The 19375-nt window shown below is 50.1% G+C and overlaps 7 protein-coding genes across 7 annotated transcripts; 4 read left to right on the forward strand and 3 right to left on the reverse strand.

Annotated features, from left to right (window-relative positions):
* Positions 1-137: 137 nt before the first annotated feature.
* Positions 138-3534, forward strand: MIND_00466700 (Myb-DNA-bind-2 domain-containing protein; the record flags this gene model as incomplete). Its single annotated transcript, XM_037361477.1, has 9 exons — positions 138-140; positions 187-282; positions 332-604; positions 653-870; positions 920-1040; positions 1090-1502; positions 1547-1607; positions 1853-2443; positions 2497-3534. 9 exons carry the CDS (start codon positions 138-140, stop codon positions 3532-3534), a joined length of 2814 nt encoding a protein of 937 aa, XP_037221769.1.
* Positions 3535-3597: 63 nt separating this feature from the next.
* Positions 3598-4503, reverse strand: MIND_00466800 (Splicing factor 3a subunit 2; the record flags this gene model as incomplete). Its single annotated transcript, XM_037361478.1, has 4 exons — positions 3598-3750; positions 3810-4193; positions 4242-4409; positions 4459-4503. 4 exons carry the CDS (start codon positions 4501-4503, stop codon positions 3598-3600), a joined length of 750 nt encoding a protein of 249 aa, XP_037221770.1.
* A 19-nt stretch (positions 4504-4522) lies between these two features.
* MIND_00466900 (uncharacterized protein) lies at positions 4523-9496 on the forward strand (the record flags this gene model as incomplete). The annotated part of the gene is made up of 15 exons (XM_037361479.1): positions 4523-4723; positions 4775-4870; positions 4917-5309; positions 5360-5566; positions 5618-6031; positions 6084-6422; positions 6472-6677; positions 6726-7581; positions 7630-7691; positions 7739-7934; positions 7980-8804; positions 8862-9015; positions 9066-9231; positions 9285-9335; positions 9385-9496. 15 exons carry the CDS (start codon positions 4523-4525, stop codon positions 9494-9496), a joined length of 4278 nt encoding a protein of 1425 aa, XP_037221771.1.
* A 136-nt stretch (positions 9497-9632) lies between these two features.
* Positions 9633-14378, reverse strand: MIND_00467000 (Cell polarity protein; the record flags this gene model as incomplete). Its single annotated transcript, XM_037361480.1, has 9 exons — positions 14125-14378; positions 13565-14079; positions 13359-13517; positions 13207-13309; positions 12952-13163; positions 12744-12902; positions 11927-12690; positions 10383-11878; positions 9633-10332 (listed from the first exon to the last, which is right to left on the reverse strand). The coding sequence occupies exons 1-9, from the start codon at positions 14277-14279 to the stop codon at positions 9633-9635; spliced, it is 4263 nt and encodes a 1420-aa protein (XP_037221772.1). The 5' UTR covers positions 14280-14378.
* A 37-nt stretch (positions 14379-14415) lies between these two features.
* MIND_00467100 (RING-type domain-containing protein) lies at positions 14416-16588 on the forward strand (the record flags this gene model as incomplete). The annotated part of the gene is made up of 7 exons (XM_037361481.1): positions 14416-14582; positions 14633-14749; positions 14794-14803; positions 14851-14899; positions 14948-15027; positions 15077-15178; positions 15229-16588. Exons 1-7 carry the CDS (start codon positions 14480-14482, stop codon positions 16586-16588), a joined length of 1821 nt encoding a protein of 606 aa, XP_037221773.1. The 5' UTR covers positions 14416-14479.
* A 78-nt stretch (positions 16589-16666) lies between these two features.
* Positions 16667-17015, reverse strand: MIND_00467200 (C2H2-type domain-containing protein; the record flags this gene model as incomplete). The annotated part of the gene is made up of 3 exons (XM_037361482.1): positions 16667-16767; positions 16816-16844; positions 16891-17015. 3 exons carry the CDS (start codon positions 17013-17015, stop codon positions 16667-16669), a joined length of 255 nt encoding a protein of 84 aa, XP_037221774.1.
* Positions 17016-17492: 477 nt separating this feature from the next.
* MIND_00467300 (uncharacterized protein) lies at positions 17493-19279 on the forward strand (the record flags this gene model as incomplete). Its single annotated transcript, XM_037361483.1, has 5 exons — positions 17493-18228; positions 18279-18781; positions 18828-18892; positions 18940-19018; positions 19061-19279. 5 exons carry the CDS (start codon positions 17493-17495, stop codon positions 19277-19279), a joined length of 1602 nt encoding a protein of 533 aa, XP_037221775.1.
* Positions 19280-19375: the final 96 nt, after the last annotated feature.

Consider the following 19375-nt stretch of genomic DNA (forward strand, 5'->3'; position numbering starts at 1 on the left):
AATCTTGAGCGTGAAGATCCAAATTCAAGTGATTTGAACTCTAGCAACCTAGGAATCGTCAAGGGTACGGGTTTTCCACTGTGTTGTCGATGTAATCTCACAAACAGCCAGTGCAACCCTAACCCCAGTCAAGGACTATGGTGCCACTAACGATGTTCGTCCCTAATACTCGCTCACTCGCTCCAGCCTCCATTTCAGGACTCGAATGGACTTGCAATTAAGTTCTTCATTCAGAAAGACCTCAGCCAGGATTTACAAGCTGAGCTTTGTGAAACAATCACGGTGGGTAATTATCTTCAACCTTCCTGCTTAGAACTCAGAATATTCATAGGCTCTTGGGGGACGCGTAGAGGCGAAAGTTCCACGACAAGGCTATATCTTAGTAAACCCAAACACACCTGAAGAAGAGCGTCTTCGACTGTGCTGGACAAGTGCAGATCGACCTGAACGGTATTTTGTGCCGTATACGTTTGTTGAGGCATGTAAAATCAGCGGCATGCTCCTCAAACAGCTTTTCATCGAGAACAATGCCCCAATCCCCATGCATATCCATTCCAGTATTGCCAACATCAATGCTCGCTCAGCCCTAAGTGCGCGTATCAGGGTATGTGACTCAGCAAATCCACTGTCATTAATCGAATTTTTTATGTAGCACTCAGGTGGGGACCCTACCGCGTCGATAGCCACAGCCCGCGTCATTCTGGCGGATCCCCACACAGAAGTTTTTCACCATCTGGTTCAAACATATCAAAGTGATCCTAATAAATATATCGAGTCGTACTTGTGGATCAAGAAATGCATCGAGCGGGGTATCATGACATACACTCCTGTTGTCTACAAGAATCCGGGAGGAAGGAGACCAGGAGAAGAGTAGGTTTACTTCCGCTCGGCCTCGTTCGGTCACCTGACCTGATGATAGTCGGACGTTATTCACGGAAGAAGACGAGCACAACCTATGCGTTTATATCGCGGCTAAGATTCCTTTCAAAGAGACCGGAGGACGGACAGGCAACAGAATATACACGCAGCTTTGCGATATGGTAGGAAATACCCGTTATTTAGGTGACCCAAGCTGACCTCCGCTCACAGAAAGACGACCCTGAATATGCCTGGGTACAACGACATACTTGGCAATCTTGGCGAGAGAGATACAAGAAGAATTCGGAGCGATTAGACAAACTGATTGCCACTATTGTCGCACAAACCAATCCGGCTCATGGCGAGAAGGGGCAATATGGCTATGTTCGTCAACCGGAAGAGAAACCTAAAAAGTCGCGGAGGAGGCCTGCGAAGGAGTCCCCTCCCACTGATGATGAGCAATCAGATACTGGTCGATCCCCCGTAGCTGGGCCATCAAAGCGTCCGGAGAAAAATGTCGATGAAGACGATGAGAGTGAATGGGCAGTCCGAGTCGGGACTTCTCCGCCACCCGCGTGGGCAGGAGAAAAACGGAAGGCGAATGGGAACGACGAGACGCTGCCTGCTAAGCGGTCTAAGTCAAAGTATGACATGCACTATCCCCTCTGGTTACGACTAATCGTTTTAGTGTGCGCATTGACGAAGAGATCGCCAACATAGCCAGGGAGTATATGTTCACGACAGAGGAGGTCAGGACTCACTTCTCGTCCTCTAGAGACTTGGAAAGAACGAGGGACCGGTTCAAGGGCATGCGGGAGCTTTTATCTACTAATTTCTCGCCTTGATTATCTTTGTTGATGACGTAATCTTGATTTGTACGCTTGTGACAACCTCGGCTCATGTCCTAGCTCGTCTCACCGCCTTGTGCATGCCCTCGAAAATATTCTCTTCAATATTCGGCAAAGGGACACCACAACAGGCTAAACCACAACAGCCATCTTCTCAATCCCCACACGCTGCATTTGACGCTATTTCACTCACTTCTCCCAACCAACACTCAGACCCCGCGTTTTCTACGAACCCTTATGAAAACTATCTACAAGTCAACTCAGCTCGACGCTATAATGCGGCCATGCCTGCTCAGGAAGAAGAAACGACTCCCACACAATCTCGTTCGAGTTTTCAAATGAGCTCGCAACTATCTTCGTCTACGGGGTCCATCTTGACGACTCCTTCTTCGTCGTCTTCATATCTACCTATGGCACAATCCCATAGCTTCCAACCGCCATCTTCGCCTCCTCCAGACTATGAGCCTGACCCGAGCCCAAGTTCATTGCGACCGATACCGTCGCGAATTGAATCGGCGCCTGAGTTTCGCCATGTTGATCCACCTGGTTTAGGACCTCGTTCCCAAACTGTACCGCCGCCTCGGAAAGCCCCCCCTTCCAGTAATTTAGATCGCATCGACGAACTCGACGAAAGCAATCCACTTGGTGTTGCACTTCACCATGAAGGGCCTTTCCAGGCCGTTACCTCGATGCTTCGAACACCAGCAATGGCGGAGAGACCTGAGCGTCCGATCAAAGTGCGTTATATCCTATCCTTTCTGAAGAACGTCTCATCTCATCCTTGACCTAGCCTCCAAAACACGGACACGTTGGACATCGAGGTATCTCGCCGGGAGACGTGTTACCACCCAATTTCTTTTTGCATTACCAACAACAAACTCCTTCCCAGCGCATGGGGCAGCCATATCAGGCCCAACACCTAGTCTCTCAAGTAAATATCCGACCTCAGGCACTTCCTCCATGGCCAATCTCGCCTATTTACCACGACACCCAGTATGATCCGGTGGAACAGCCCTCTGAGGATGAGGATTTGCCTTCATCAGGCCATTATCCGCAACCATCTCAAGATTTTGACGCTGCATATGGAGGGATCGTTGACGAGTCAATCCCACCAAGCAGTTCAATTGCTGGACCTTCAACGCAAGCGCCAATCAACCGTCATCATTTCTACGGTCCACCCAACTTGCTCTCTCCTGATCCTCGTATCCTTCGAGCTCATGACCCGAATGTACCGAAATCGACCCATCAGCATGGTCACTCTCTTCCAGCTGAATATTTACCACCACCACCACCACAAGAGTATGATAACGGTCGTTTGAATCGACCTGCGTCATATCAACCTCCTCGACAGGCGCAAGCAGTGAATTTCGACCCCCACCATCGTGCATCTCTCCCGCCTCCTCGATCAATTGTCGACCGTCCAGAAACTGTTTCTGTTGCCCCATCGATAGCAACTTCTGCAGCACGTCGTGGGCCACTCCCTCAACATGTGCCCCGCCATCTAGTCATGCCCACACCTCTGCAACAGACGAACCAGCTCCCCCAGGCCAGACAACAAGCTCGATTCGAGCCTGCGTCACAAACCCAGCCAACGCGAGCACAGAACATTCAAATGGTCCAAGACCCCAATGGGGGTCGACATCTTCTGCGAAAACGATCGACCATCCAACAACCAGTGAATGTGATGCCCCCAAAAGCACGACCAAGGCCAACATCTTACATGGAGCCTCCTCCAACCATTCCCATGGCACCGATTACTCGACCACCTGAGCAGCAAGACAAGAAACGACCCAAACGACTCCTTAGTAAACGACGGACGGACTTGTAATTTTGTTAGCATACTGCTTTGTTCTTTTTTTGCTATCGTGGTGTAGACATACGCATTTAGGGTTCATACGTTGAGACGATACATGAATTGGAAGCTATACTGCTTCGTGTCGGCGTCCCAATGAGACCAGTTCCAGTAACCAGCGTCGTCACTCTCATCCTCGATTTCACGAGCTGGAATTCGGAAAGCAATTGTTTCGTAGGGTTCAGCAGCAACCTATTGAGAGTCAATATAAGCTGTATTCAAGCGAAAATTCAAAAAAAGAAAAAACTCACAATGAGATACTGGTAGGCCTTATTTGGCGGTTCGCGTTTCTGCTCCCAAGCGCTCATAAATCTGCGTCGTGGTAGCACTCCCGGCTTGACTTGCGGGAGATGAACTTGGACCATCATTCCTTCTTTTCCGGAGTCTCTGTCGCGTATTTTGGTCACCCGGTATCCTGGTCGTCCAATTTTTAGAAATATTTTGCGTTGAACGGTGCTTTGAGTGGGGGCAACCATGAGCTGAGTGTCTTTGGCATCGCGGGCAGCGCGACGGGCAAGGTTCGTCTGATGCTTTTTCCCTTGAGTGTGGGCAAGATAGGACCCTTCGTTGGTGTGGAGAGTCAGACACAGTCGACATTCAAGCGAGCCAAGGTGGTTGCGAAGGATGTAGGGGTCCTGTCCACAGATTAGTGAATGAAGGCTTTCAGTGTAAGCAAGACGCACCTTTGCCAGGTCTATCGTCTCAAGCGCCAGCTTTCGGAGTCGCTCCCGTCGATCCACATTGCTTTCACTCGCCCCAGCAACTCCTCCACCACCAAACTTGGATCCGACACGGTTCTGGACTAGTGTTAGGGAATCTTCATATAGACCTGACAATGCTTGCCTGATAATCTGCGGTTACAATGAGCAATAGACTCAACTGGATAAGAACGCGACTCACCCATCGGGACGGAAGCAAGAGAGGATGCGTGACAGTAACGCGCATCCCCGGTTAGAATTTTTTAATGCCCACCGCCGTGAAGAGACCGTTGGACGACCCGTCTTCTTCTAGAAAAACTAAAAAGTCTAAGACAGACGAAGCGCCTCCAAAAAAAGCATCCGGCGATGTTGACTTCCCTCGTGGTGGTGGAACTGCATTCACCCCACTCGAAGTTAAGGCCATCCGGGCTGAAGCCGTCAAGGAGGCAAACGAGGAACTGTTCAAGGTTTGCACTTAAACCTCATACCACACAGCCCTTCAATGCTCATGTAGGAAGCCAAAGCGACCGTCTCAAAAAAAACGGAAACGGGACACTAACTCAGAAATTGGACCAGCGACAGACAAGATTCGCATCGAACATCTCAACTACAAGGTGCGTTGTCCAAATTCTTCCTTTAATGTTGCTAATAGACAAATAGCGACTAACGATTGGTATGAAAATACTTGGCCAGATCGTTGCAGTTCAGCCTCTTGCACTTGTGGTGTCTTTGCCGAACCAGCTTCTTGCCCATGTCCCCATCACGAATGTCACCTCCCAGCTGACTGCACTGCTGGAAAAAAACATGGAAGAAGAAGAAGAAACTGAAGAGGATGATCTTGACTCCCGATCGCCTGAACTCGCGGAAATGTTCAAAATAGGTCAATATATCAGAGCAGTCGTAGCAGCAGTGCATGCGCCGGGATCAACAGACCATACTGGAATGGGCCGGTCGAGAGATGAGACTACGAAGGCTAGCAGACGCGTGGAACTCAGTTTACTGCCGGAGCGTGTCAATGCAGGGGTCAGCAAAGCTGATTTGACCGCCGGTTTTGTGCGCATTTAGTATGGTTTCTAGTTTCAACGGGCTAACTCACTTGACAGACACTCTCCGCTGCGGTGCAAAGTGTCGAAGACCATGGATACATCGTTAACCTTGGTGTCGCTGATGTCACCGGTTTCCTGTCTTTCAAGGACACAAAATCCAAGCTTGCGGTTGGGCAGCTTATCGGAGTAACAGTGGTAAACACTTCAAAGAACGGGAGAACATGCAACATCAGCTTCGATGAGAATACCTTCTCTAGTTCATGCGTGCGTATTTCCTTTCTTGTTGTTTCTTGTTCTTCTTGTGACGAACTATAGCTTTCTGAGGTTACCAATGCCTCATCTGTTCTTCCAGGAATGTTGGTTCAAGGTCTGATAACGGCAGTCAATCCCAATGGTCTCAATCTCCAAATCCTTGGCTTCTTTGACGGCACGGTCGATCGAGCACATCTCGACCCTAATGCCAAAGAAAAGACATATAAGCTAGGCAAGAAAGTCAAGGCCCGTGTACTATACGACTATTCAACATCACCACCTCGCTTTGCTCTCGGGCTCACTCAGCAAGCTATCGGGCTGCGAGCGCGCCAAATACAACGGGGGAAAGAGTGGATTTCTCTGGCAGATGCCTATCCCATTGGTACTATCTTGACCTCTGTCAAGGTTTTGCATATGGAGCCAGAGCGTGGTGTGGTGGTTGACGCGGACTCAGGTGTTGTGCAAGGATTTGCGCACGTACGCTATTCTTTCCTTTCCCTTTCACCAGCGGTCAGCTTATCTACATCAGATTTCACATCTCTCGGATGACCATATTCCTTCGCTCTCAAATTCAGGACCTTGGAAGATCGGCTCTCTTCATACGGCTCGTGTCACTGGCTATTTCCACTTCGATGGTCTCTTGCAACTTTCCATGAAGCCTTCGGTATTAGAGCAAAAGTTCTTGCAAGTCGCTGATGTTCAAGTCGGCGAAGTAATCAAAGGGACAATAAAGACCCTCAATGACTCAGGTCTCTTCGTCTCCATCTCTGGAAATGTTGATGGAGTCGTGTGGCCAAACCATTATGCGGACATCGCCTTGAAGCATCCAGCGAAGCGTTTCAAGCCTGGAAGTAGTATTAAATGTCGGGTGTGTTGTTTCATGGGACTGTTTTATAGCGGCTAACATCGCTGTTCAGGTACTAGTTGTTGACCCAGAAAGGAAGCGAATATCTCTTACGGCCAAAAAGACACTTGTTGAATCGACTCTTCCTATCGTTACTTCAATGGCTGACGCGAAAGTTGGAACGGTGACACATGCCGTGGTCTTCAAGGTCTTTGAAAAGCACCTCATGGTCGATTTTTTCAATAATCTGAAAGCGATTATCCCGGCCAAAGAGCTGAGGTAAATTTATTATCTTTGCCTTCAGCATATCTGCTCATGTTGTTATAGTGAGACACCTTTGCCTAACATCACCGAGTCCTTTTCAATCGGCAAAGTGTTGAAAGTCCGCATCACTAGCTCAGATCCCGAACAAAGCCGCATCGTCGCGAGCGTTAGACAGGCGTCTTCAGACTACGATATATCAACAGACATGACCGGCATCGAGATTGGAAATGTTGTTGAGGGCACACTCTCTGAGATCCATTCAGAAAATGCCCTACTTCTCCTTCAACCAAGCCGTGTCAGGGCCTTGATATCGCTGAACAACGTTGCCAATCACCGGAAACTCGCTCTGACCCAAGTCCGTACCGTTTTAAAGGTTGGCGAGCTTTTAACCGGACTTGTGGTGGTCACCCGAGATGTCGAGAAATCCTTGGTCATCGTAGCCAACAAACCTGAACCAAAACCGAAGTCTGAACCCAAGAAAGCAGCACCTGTTATCAAAGCTTCACTGAAGCTTGACTCCCTTTCTGTGGGCGACCCGGTTGGTGGTCGTGTCATCCGACACACTCGTCATGGCTCCCTGGTCAAACTTACCCCACAAATAATGGGGACCTTGCATCCGATCGATGTTGCAGACGATTTCGAGGCCGCGGTGCCTTTCCCACCTATCAACACTCTGCTCAAGGCAAGCGTTGTTGCTATTAACGCGACCAAGAAGGAAGTTGTGCTGTCAACTCGGCCATCTCGGATGAATCCCGACCAGGTTTTCGATATTACCGACCGAGAGGTCGAAAATGTCACAGATCTTTGCGTCGGGCAATCTGTACGAGGCTTCGTCAAAAACATTGCAGACCACGGTCTGTTCGTAACAATTGGACGCGACATCGACGCTCGAGTCCAGATCAAAGAGCTTTTTGACGATGTACGTCGCAACCACAAGTATATCAATTTGGACTGACGTGTTGGCAAGTTTGTCAAGGAGTGGAAAGAGCGATTTTCTCCTAATCAGATTGTGAAAGGTCGTGTTCTGAGGCAAGCCCTTTCCCCAACATTGATTGCGCAACTCACATTTTCTCTAGTGTGGATACCGACAGCGGAAGAGTCGAAATCACCTTGCGGTCTGGCGATTTGGTCAAGCCAAGGACCACCGCTCTTGGTGTTTCTGATCTTAAGGTGGGGCAGAAAGTCGACGGTGTTGTCACGCGAATCGAAGACTATGGCATCTTCATCTCAGTTAACAAATCCAAAGTCACTGGACTATGCCACAAATCACAGGTATACTCGCTTTTTGTTTCTCTCTTCCCAGCTAATGCATATTAGTTGTCCGATAATGCTGATGCCGATGTTTCTGTCGCTGTTCGTAGTTTCCGCGAAGGCGATCGTGTCATGGCGGTCATCATTGGCATCGACAAACAGAAAGTCTCTTTCAGTCTCAAGCCTTCCCATTTCAGCGAGGAGGACTTCCAACAGCGCGACACAGATTCTGAAGGGGAGGAACAAGAACCTGAAGAGCCGTTGGACGACCCTTCTGAGGAGGAGGAGATAGCCAGCGGCAGCAATAGCGACCAGTCCGATGACGAGGTCATCGAAATGCCAACTGACACTCTTCAATCAATTACATCAGGGCCAATACTACCAGCGGCATCGAAGCCCTCTGCTCTTCATTTGACGGGTGGATTCCAATGGTCCAACCCCCAAAACGAGGACGACGAGCAGGACAACTCAGATACCGATGACGAGGAAGAGGACTCTGGTCCGAAAAAGAAAAAGCGCAGAAAAAAAGCAATCGAGTTGGATCTCACTGCTGATATGCATACCAAGACACCCGAGTCTAATGCTGACTATGAGCGTCTTCTGCTGGGATCTCCAAATTCGTCCTACCTGTGGGTGCAGTATATGTCATTCCAACTTCAACTCTCTGAGGTCGACAAGGCCCGAGAAATTGCCAGGCGTGCCTTGCGGACAATCAGTTTTCGGGAGGAGCAGGAGAAGCTCAATGTCTGGATAGCGCTTCTCAATCTTGAGAATGCCTATGGTACTGACGAAACGCTGGAAACTACCTTTAAGGAAGCGGCTCGAGCCAATGACTCGAAAACAGTTCATCTAAGACTCGCCTCTATCTTTGAACAGTCGCAAAAACACGCGGTAAGCGACAAGCAGGCATACGTCTATTCGCGGGTGGACCTAACTTAGCATCGTTAGAATGCGGAGGAGCAGTACCAACGAACATGTAAAAAGTTCGGGCAAAGCTCGAAAGTGTGGACGTTGTTCGGGGAGTTCTACCTGCGCCAAGGGAGCATAGAAGAATCGCGAAAGCTGCTACCCCGATCGCTCCAGAGTTTGGACAAGCGCAAACGTGGGTTCTGATGCCAACTAGGCCTGAACTCCAGGATGACATTTTGACAGACCTTAAGACCATCTCACGCTTTGCACAGTTGGAGTATAAGCTCGGCGATCCCGAACGAGGCAAAACACTTTTTGAGGGAATCATCGACTCCCATCCTAAACGGCTAGATCTATGGTCCGTCTACATGGACATGGAGGCGGGTCAAAACCAAATCCAGTCATTAAGGTCAGTGCAAAAGACCTTTTGATTAAATATTCAAACAAATTTGCCTTTGCTAGAAACTTATTTGGCCGTGTTCTGTCCCAAAAGCTGACAAGCCACAAGGCCAAGTGAGCCTTTTGTTATTTGTCGCTTGTGATTACTCACCACAAGTGACAGAGCGTTCTTCAAGAAATGGCTGGAGCTGGAGAAAAGGATTGGAGATGAGGAAGGCATTGGGAATGTGAAGGCCAAGGCGGTGGAGTGGACTCTGAGAGCATCATCAGTTTAATAATATACGTTATGTACTACTAGAGAAACGAAGGAAAGCATGATAGTTATGGTAAGAATGTGAGTAGCAATCCAAGCGAGAGTAGATGTGGTGGTGCGGGTATAGATAGATAGTTAACGAAGCGAATAATATGCCATCAACGAGGAGACCGTGCTCGCTCAGCCTCCGAATCAAAATCACTCAACGGTCGTCGATTGCTCATCGAACTCGCCAGTTGACGTTGCCAGTCATCCAACTCGGAACTGAGATGTTCAAACGCCAGAGCATTTTCTGAGCTCGAATTGCTAACCCGACGAGCTGAAATGCCTGATATTGGTCTTCCTCGACCGAACGACGGCTGATCAACTTCAAGGAGGAGCCCGATTTTGTGTGAAAGCTGCTCATTTTCCCTCCGTAGAGTGGTGTTTTCGCTGCTGAGCTTCTCAAGAAGTGTCTCCTCGTGCCCCCCACGAGCAATCACCAACGAGGACTGCAGTCTATCCACCTCGTGTTGCAGGTCTTCAACTTGAATCAGACGGTCATCTGATTCTCGCTGGGAAGCCAACAAGTTGTCTCGGAGGGACTCAAGATCCTTTTCGAGGTTCTCCAAACGCAAACGAAGCTCCTTGTTCTCGTTGCTAAGTCGCTGTACTTGTCGTTGGGCATCCACAAGTTGACCGCGCAAAGCAGAGTCATTGCCATCATCAGACGACGGCGTTGACCGGCCATTTAACAGTTTTCTGTCTTGTGGAGATTTGACACCGCGCGCTGCGTCAAGGTCTGCTTGAAGACTGACATTAGTTGACTTTTGCTTCGTCAACTCATCTCTCATTCGCCGCATCATCTTCTCTGTGCCCCTGTCAAGGTTGAGTAAACGAGGCCAGACGAATAATAATGATAAACGTACTTGACATAATGAACGGCGAGTTGATAGTCTTCTTCCATCTGTTGCATTCGAGCTTTATAGCCTTGCTCGGTTTCCTCCAGCTTGCGTTCCGCTTCGACAGCACGGGCCTCGGCTTCTGGGTTGGGCGTAACGGCTGGACTTTGAGTTGATCGCAAGCGGTCCAGTTGACTGGAGAGTTGAGCAAGTTGAGCCTCGATATCGCGCTTCTGCCGCACTGCCATAGCCAACTCGCGTTCTGTATTTTCGTGGAGGCGAGTTCGTTCGGCAAGCTTGGTTTCCAATTCCGCCACTAATGGAGATGCAGCACCCTTGGCACGTGACCGAGATCTTTCAGAGTCTTCATCGACACCAATGCCATTCTCTGCCAGATAATTCCGCAACATGCCGAGGCGAACAGTGGCGTCGGTGGCTTCCTTAGCTTTGTCAGAAAGTTGAGCCTCTCTGTCAGTGAGGTCTTTTTTGAGACGACCTGCGTCTGCCAGAGCATTCAGCAGCTGAACTCGAACGGCCACGATTTGGGATCTCAGCGACGATTGCTCCGTCTCGTGATCATGAACTCGCTTGCGTTCCTCCGACAGTTGACTTTGAGCCTGGTCAGCTTTCTGGGTGGCTTCCTTGAGCATTTTGCGCAACGAAACGGCCTCTGCCTCCATAGCCTGGGTCTTCTCGGCATGACCACGCGCTAGCCGATCCTCGTCCGATTTCAGATCACGGTGAGAGTCAAGTAGTTCGCCCAGACCGCCTGTTGTGAGTGCACGGAAAGCATCAGCTTCTTCTCTTGACTTCGCCCATGAGTTTTCCACATCAGCAAGTCGTGAACGGAGTCCGTCGGCCTCAGCAGTTCGCGAGTCAAGTTCAGCTCGTAAATCAATGAGGTCAGCTTCGAGGGAACTGATTTGTTCGCGGGCCCTGGCATGTTGGGCATCAACCTCCTCTGAGCGCGAAGAAGTGGCTTGTAGGGCAGTACGAGCCTGCTCCAATGCACGCAAGTGTTGGTCACGTGCTTGGATAAGTTCGTCGACTTGGACCCTCAAGCTCATCTCGTCAGCCTCTTTCTGTTGGTATGCCGTGGTTTGTGACAGTAAGCGGTCAGCATGATCTCGGAGTTGGACTTCAAGGTTGGAATGCCGCGTTTGAATACTGTTGTGTTGTTGCAACGTCCGCTCATGGGCTTCTTCGGCCATTTCCGCGCGTGTCGAGGCATCGGCCGCTCTAGCTTCTGCTTGTTCATACAAGGTTTCTTGGAGAGCTAGAGAGTCTGATAATTCGCTCATTTTCCGGTCTTGTTCCCAACGGTCCTTCATCAGGTCGGACAAGCGTCGTTCTAATTCAGCCGACCTGTCCTTGTCCAGCCTAGCAACTTCCGCGGTATTGCCATTCTCCAAAGCCGTCAGTTTTGCTCGATAGTAGGCAGCCTCCTGAGAAGCACTAGTCTTCACTCTTTCAGCGTCGGCAATCTGTTCTGATGCTAAACGAGCTTGATCCGCCATCATTGTCTATATAAGGATCAGCGTTTTCGAGTAAAAAAAACTATGAAGTCTGACCTGCATCTGGGCCTTGAAGTGCTTGAATTTCATAGCGAGCTCAATGGAGCTGTCAGTGCTCCCTTCGGCGGTAACAACTTCTCCGTCGCGGTCAACATAGACATAACCAGCCTTGGTTGCCTTTGCTAGCGACTCCTTCATCCACATCATTTGACGCTTGACTACTTCCAGCTCTTGTTCTTTGGCTTTGAGATCTCTGAGCAAGTCGGAGGTAACATTCACGGAACCATTTCGAGAGGCATGGCCAAGTTGGTGCCCGGTCAATGGTGATGGATTTGGAATAACATCCACAGGCCGACTACGGTCGCGGTCCATGGCGGGTGACGCTCGTCCGCTGAGGGCCAGTGACACGCCTACCATGTTCATTGACGACCCATCAGTGACGTTCATGCCATTAGTCGGTGAAACAGCACGATTTGCGACAGCAAAAGGAGGACTTTTCGCCCTTATCTGAGCCACTTGAGCAGGTGACATAGCTCGAGGAGGAGCTTCATCCATGCTGTCTTCTGCGGTGTCTTCGTCTTCACGGGGAGGTCGGACGGGTGCTCTGCCTTTGTCGTTAGCTGAAGGTGGCTTGTTCTTCATGTTAGGTGGAGACATGGCTCGTCGTGGGTCCTCCTCTGAAACAACACTGGGTGACATTGGTCGGCTTCCATTGGCAGTACCATTAGGGAGTTGCGTGGGCGCTGGATTTGTCGAGGGTTTACGGGAAACACCACCCTGAGCTGGGGGTGGTTGAGCCGCCACTGGATATTTGATGTGCTCTAGAAAGACATTAAGGCAACTTATCCAAAGTCGCGAATGGTTTATTACGTACTCGTGTCCAGAATATGAACCAAACTTGGATCATCTCCCTTTGTTGGAGTGAAGGATTCACCACCCAAAACATAAACCTTGGGTCCAACTGCAGCCATCGCATGACCGGAGCGTCCTGTGGGTGATGGCCCCATGTTCTGGAACATGTACCATCTCTGATCTGCCTCGGGTGTTAATTCCAAGTAGTGCGCAAGGTTACCATCACGTACTCGATATTTTGAACGCAGCCAAGTCGCTCAAATCTTTGCCATCCACGCCTCGTCCGCCAAAAATGTAGACCACGTCATCAACAAGAGCGGCAGCATGTCCTTCGCGAGGAGAAGGAATGAACCCGATACACTGCAGTTCCGACCATTTTCGAGTGTTCAAATCGAATGCCCAAGTATCATTATAGTGATATTGGCCGTCGGTGCCGCCAAATCTAGTCCTGTGAGCAAGCGAAGAAAGCTAGTGGAAAAACTTACACTAGTATCCTGTTCTCGTAGGTGACACAGATATGACCTGTACGCTGGGCTGGCTTTTCTGCTGATGCTGGTTCTACGAGCTCCCAAGTGGCTCTCGTTCGAACTGCGAAACACGATCAGGAATTAGCAAATTGGTTATATTGGAAACACACGAGAGTTGAGGTCAAACGACCACAGGTCGTTCAAAAACTCCCCATCAACCTGACCACCGAAGACGAAGAATTTGGAGCCTGCTGCCATCGTCACCGCATGTCCGTATCTACCAACAGGACCTGAGTTGTAAACCGATACTTTGGTCCATTCTCGGGAGACTATTACGGGTTTGGACTCAGAGTCATATATAACAGTTGGCACGCACCCAGATTGAGGAGATAGAGATTGTCGTCTTGCTTGTCAGTCGGTTTTGATTTTGGGTCTGTCTTCGTGTCACCGCCCCATACGATGAGCACATTGCTGACGAGGGCGCTAGCATGTCCTACACGGGGCGTAGGCCCATCTCCCGCAGTCTGAAGGAGGGTTGCAGACTGCTCTCGACTCGAAAATAGGTAGAGGTCGTTACGTGCGGATTCACGGACGAGGCCACCGAAAATGTAGAGGTCACCATTGGCGGTTGGTGAAGCGGGAAGGGCATGGCCATAGCGGGGAAATGGAGAAGGAGAGGGTGATGTGGAAGGGACAACGCCAGGCTTGTTGAGAACGACGGGTGGAGGAAGGTTGAGTCGATGGGCTGACCATGGGAAACCCGAACGTGGTTGACCTTGCTGAGGTTGAGGTGCTGGGCCGTTCTGAATACCATTTTTGGGCCGCGCTTGCTGTTGTTGTGGTCCCGGCTGACCATTCAGACCGCTGTTGCTGTTCTGACTACTGGGAGCGCTGGAAACTGGGTGAGTAGCAGAGCATAGCATGGGTGAGGCTCACAATTCCTGTTCATTCCTCTGCTGATTTTGAGATTGTGGTTCCTTAGCACCGGAGGCCGAAAGTTGGGCGAGTGCCTGGCTGGGAGTCTGAGCAACAGTGACGGTGGATGGCTGTTGAGGCTGGGGTTGTTGCTTCTTCCTTGAGAAGAAGGACATTCTTCTAGTTCGTACACCTAAAATCGACGGTATTTTGTAGAGTTGTGGGGGGGGGAGGAGCTCATGCAGGAGAACACATTCGCGGGCAGAGCAAGTGGTGATGGGCTCGCGTCACAGTCGTGACAAAATCCATCTTCGCAACAAACGCGCACACCCTCAAGAGGTCAACGTTGCAACGCGGCCAAACGGTTGGCCGCGTAATGCCCCCTTTGTTATCCACCCTTCCACTTATTGTGATGTTTGTCTGGAAGGCTACACCGAATCAGAACCATACGCAATCCCCTGCGGTCATATATTCTGCTTGTAAGTCTCCTCCATTATATGTTTGGTGGTCGAGGCTTATAGCAGTCCAGCAATTGTCTTCATCATGTGGAGCCTTCAAACTGCCCGCTTTGCCGTCGACCATTCTTACGAGAGCGAGCAAAGCGACTTTACGTTGAACGTCCTGAACCAGATATTGCTCAACGTTGGTTAGATCGGATAGCTTTAGTATTCGAGGACGCGTCGCCTGAAGAAAGGCAAGAGTGCGTGTCCCGTTAAAACGCGTCGTCGATTCTCATCTGCAAAACAGACTCGCAGATGAAGTAGACCTGTGGTTGAACGGACAATCAGAAGACAACGTTAGTCTAAGCGGTGTATCCATGTCTTTTCTGCTGAAGTTTCAGTAGCATGCACCTCTTCGCAAGGCACGCAGCGCCTTTTCTGCCTACAACAGGCTTTTGCACCGTAAGCATCAAGACAGAGAAACGTGAGTTATCTTGCTTAGTCCATCTTCAGCTCTAACAAGTCTTGTCAAGTATCCGAGACTACCAAGCTCGTTTGCGGCGCAAAGATGATGAAAACAGGCAAGCCACCGTAGACAACTCAGAACTTACCGCCAAGGTCTCCCGTCTTTCCCAGTTCGTTATACTCTTTAATGTCTTTTGACTTGACGAAACCGTCCAAATAGAGAAATCACTCAACTTCAATCTCAGATAGAGCCACTTCGCTCAGAACTGGCGAAATACGAGCGACCCACCCATAATCCCCTCCCTGCCCCTCCACAACCTGTAGACTTTAACCGATATCCTGCTTTCGCCCGTGGAGCTGCTGAATCGGCTGAGGGCTTCGCGGCTTCCTACCTGTCTACAAATCGGGCAAACCTCTTTCCTACGAAATCTTCTTCTTCCAAGCGGAAAGGCAAGGCCCGCCAAATTGATACACCTCCTCCTTCTCCTCCGGAACCCTTTTCCCCTGGTCAGCAGCTCCAGTTTGGTCGGAGTGCTAATGTGATCATTCCTGGCGCGAGCCCCAGTCAACGAGTCATACCATCGCCAGACATTATCCCGAATCATGCGTATGTTACGCCTCTGCCTGCGTCCGCCTACGTAAATGGCTATTCGACAGGCTATAATCAAGGCTACAGTGCCGCTAACACGAATAGCACATTCATGCCCAACTATCATACATCCAGTTCAGTGCATCAATTACCAAACCACTTTTCGGAGCCAGACGAGTTAGATGTAGCCATGGGTGGTTTACAACTGCAGGGTGTGCCAGCAGCTTCTGCTGCCATTGCTCCTTCCCGTCGACCGGCTCCCGAATCGGCACCGGCGTCCAGAAGTACAACTAGGTCCGCTCGTCGTCAAGCCCAACCAAGCCTTAACTCGGAAAGATCAGTGGAAGTAGCTTCTTCTCGTCCATCAGCCCCCAGACGAACTACCGTTCAAGTTGATAACCAGCTTCACTCTACGCAACAGCCTCACATTTATGCACAGCCTCCCATTTATGCACCACCACCCGAGCCTGTCGCTACCTTGCCTGCAGCTTTACCAACTGCCTGGCAGCAACTGCAACATCGGCATAACCCAAACCGACAAAGCTACTCTTCATGGGGTACGATCGACTCCAATGCCTCCAACTCTCCGGCGCGAACAAGCAACAGCCTCAGTGATCTGGGTAGTCTTCGCAATTTTCCTTATGGTGTTCGGACGACTGAGGACATTCTTGATCGTGGGTTGGTCTCAACGCCCGGAGCGGACGACACCTATCCGCTGGGGTTTACCGGTCCAACCCCACAACCACGCCGTGCACCTAGCTCCTTGATGAACCCTACCTATCATTATTCAACAACTTTGGAAACCCTACCACGGTCCTTCTCTCAACAGCCTGAAGAGGAATTCGGACTAATGTCAGCTCCAAACTCTATGGATAATGCGCTAGGATTGGAACTAGGTCTCGAACCGCAGGAGTATACGATTAACGCTCCGACTCCGCGGGTCCAAATGGGTCCCTTTGTGAACTCTTGGGATCTGAATAACACTCACTAATCACTCATTTTGCATTGCTGGTTTTGCTATGTCACACACACTGTATCTTACGGAAAGGAATTTGTAGCCATCGATGTATTATTCATTCCAAGTAATGACCTTGCCAGGATCGTCAGAGTTGTGATCACGTTTCCGGTGTGTCATCAGCCGTTCTCGAGACGGAAACAGACGAAAACAGTCTAAAGTCACCAGTCATTACATCCTCGTATCAGCTTGACAAGAAGTACCGGAGAATGCACAGATGAACAGAGGTGTTCTGTTGCAAAATCAGGTTGATGTAATTTTTCACGAAGTTAACCCACTCCTCAGGTGACGTCACTTTTCCTAGCGCTGCGGCAGCAGCTAGCTCTTCAGGTGTAGGATCAAGTGGAACAGCAGGTCGGGGACGCAGGACAGAAGGCAATAGCGACGTCGATCTCCCAGACATGGATGTAAGTCACAGAAGGCGCCGTCACATGATCAGTGGCGCTACACTCTGCTTCCACGTCCGTGCAAGATGGAAAGAGGGCTTGAGGGCATGGCGAAACGCTTCACGAAATAACATTCTGCACTGAACAACACTAATGCGAAAATCGGTTGACGCCCCGTAACATACTTAGTAGCCCTGCGTTGGCAGCGCTGCACGCAAGCTATAACTATACGGCAACTTGAAGGTTGATTGCACTCGAATCTGTTGACCAACCCACCACATGACGATTCACAGTCGCTCCTCGCCGATTGGGCATTCTGTCAACTAGAGCTGAGTATCCCTGGAATGACGTGTTGGTTTGCCAAGTGAGAGAGGTCGTGGAGAGATGACAAATATTAAGGCAGCGTCCGAATATGAGAGGCGAAACCAGCTAGTTCAGGCTTAACCCAAGGTTAACCGGTTAGAGATCGGTTTGTCACGCCTGTCACACCTCACATGAGTTATAGTCCTGCATCGAAACATTCACCGCTGCTTCGACGTTCTTACCTTCCTCGGTCTCGCATGACCGAAAGGACTCCACTAAATCAACGACTCGAGTCCCTAATTGACGGAGATTCTTCTCGACCCCGAAAAACACGCGAAACACCTCAGGAAACACCTCCAGTCCAGAACCGACTACAACCCACAACCCAGCCGATTCTACGCTGGCTCGGATCGTGGAGTCCCTACCGCTCAACTTCTCCTGAGCCAGAGTCTGGCCAACAACGACGCAGTTCCTCTCCGAGTCCTCCTTCACCCGGATTGGCCTCATTGAACGAAGCATTAAACGAACCAATCCGTTCCCCTCCCTCAGCCCATCTTCCGGAGTCGTTTGTCCCAGCAAGAGCATTACATCGGCCACCGCCTTTCCTGGACAACTTGACCCGCTCCACATTGCCCACTGCTTCTTTATCACCGACCACTCGCGAGGACAATCCGTTCCATGACATATCTTCTTTACATTCAACACCACCCGGCTCTTCTGTTGCGGCACTACGCTCTGTCTCCCAACGAGACCACCGTCGTTCACTCTCATCCCACGCGGCGATTGCGGAAGAGCCTCACTCTGAATCTTCCCCATTTGCACGCTGGTGGTTCCAGTCCGAAAACAAGGAGAATGTTGATACTCTTCTCGAATCAGAGGATCGAGCCGACAATATTGAACAAGAGCAGGAATTACTGCACAATAAATGTTGGTTGTTCCATTTGTGCACGCCCTAATAGAAGTGAACATCACCGCAGATCGCTCGACCAAGAATCCGGTCGTGTTTTGTCACGGACTCCTCGGTTTCGACTCTGTTTCCATTGGGCCCGCAATTGCGCCGGTTCAAGTTACACATTGGAGAGGCATCCGAGAAGTGTTGGAAGCAAACGGCATTGAAGTGTTAATTACGCGCGTGCCAGCAACCAGCTCTCCGCAAGACAGAGCCAAAGTTCTAGAGGAACGAATATCAGAGACATTTCCGGGTCGCAGTGTTCACTTGATTGGGCACTCGATGGGAGGGTTGGACTGCCGATATATGACAACACATTTAACGGACAGGAAATTTCAGGTCCTTAGCATCACCACGATCGCCACTCCTCACCGAGGATCTTCGTTTGCAGATCAATTTCTGACGACTGTCGGTGCAGCTAGAATGCCTTCTGTCCTATCTCTCCTTGATCTGCTACCGAACGGAGGCGGCGATGGCAAGGCATTCCAGTCTCTTACGCTTGAAGCTATGCGTCAGTTCAACGAGGAAACAGTACGAAGCTCCAGGCAACCACTTCTCTTCGCTGACGGTTGGGTAGCCCGATGTACCCGACGTTCGATATTTCAGCTGGGGAGCAACCTATCAACCAGGTCTCATTGACACGTCCGTTCTTTCTAGCTCATCTCCCCAAATACTGACATAGCTTGCAGCTGGAAATGGCCTCACTCCGTGGTTCTAGAACACGAAGGGGAGAATGACGGTCTAGTGTCCGTCGCATCAGCAAAATGGGTTAGTTTTCAGCCAAGTCAACATGTTTTCTGACGAAACTAGGGCACATATTGCGGTACGCTACAGGACGTCTCACACTTGAACTTGGTCGGCTGGATCAATCCGGCTCAGTACAAGTGGGCGGAAATGATGGGACGCGAAATCACTTTCCGTCCCGCCACCTTCTACCTCGGAATAGTTGACATGCTCGCTGGAGAGGTGGAAAAACAGCCGCCGATGAAGAAAGCCTCTGGCGGAGGCTCGAAAGCTACCTCTCCCTGACGATCATCTTGCATGTACCCTTGCATTTGGGACTTAGAAGCAATTTACCATACGCTAATCCTAATGTCATGTAGCTCTTTGTAATTATTTGTATCT

This window comes from Mycena indigotica (assembly GCF_014461135.1).
Source record: "Mycena indigotica strain 171206Taipei chromosome Unknown Mind.scaff0004, whole genome shotgun sequence".
Lineage (NCBI taxonomy): Eukaryota > Fungi > Basidiomycota > Agaricomycetes > Agaricales > Mycenaceae > Mycena > Mycena indigotica.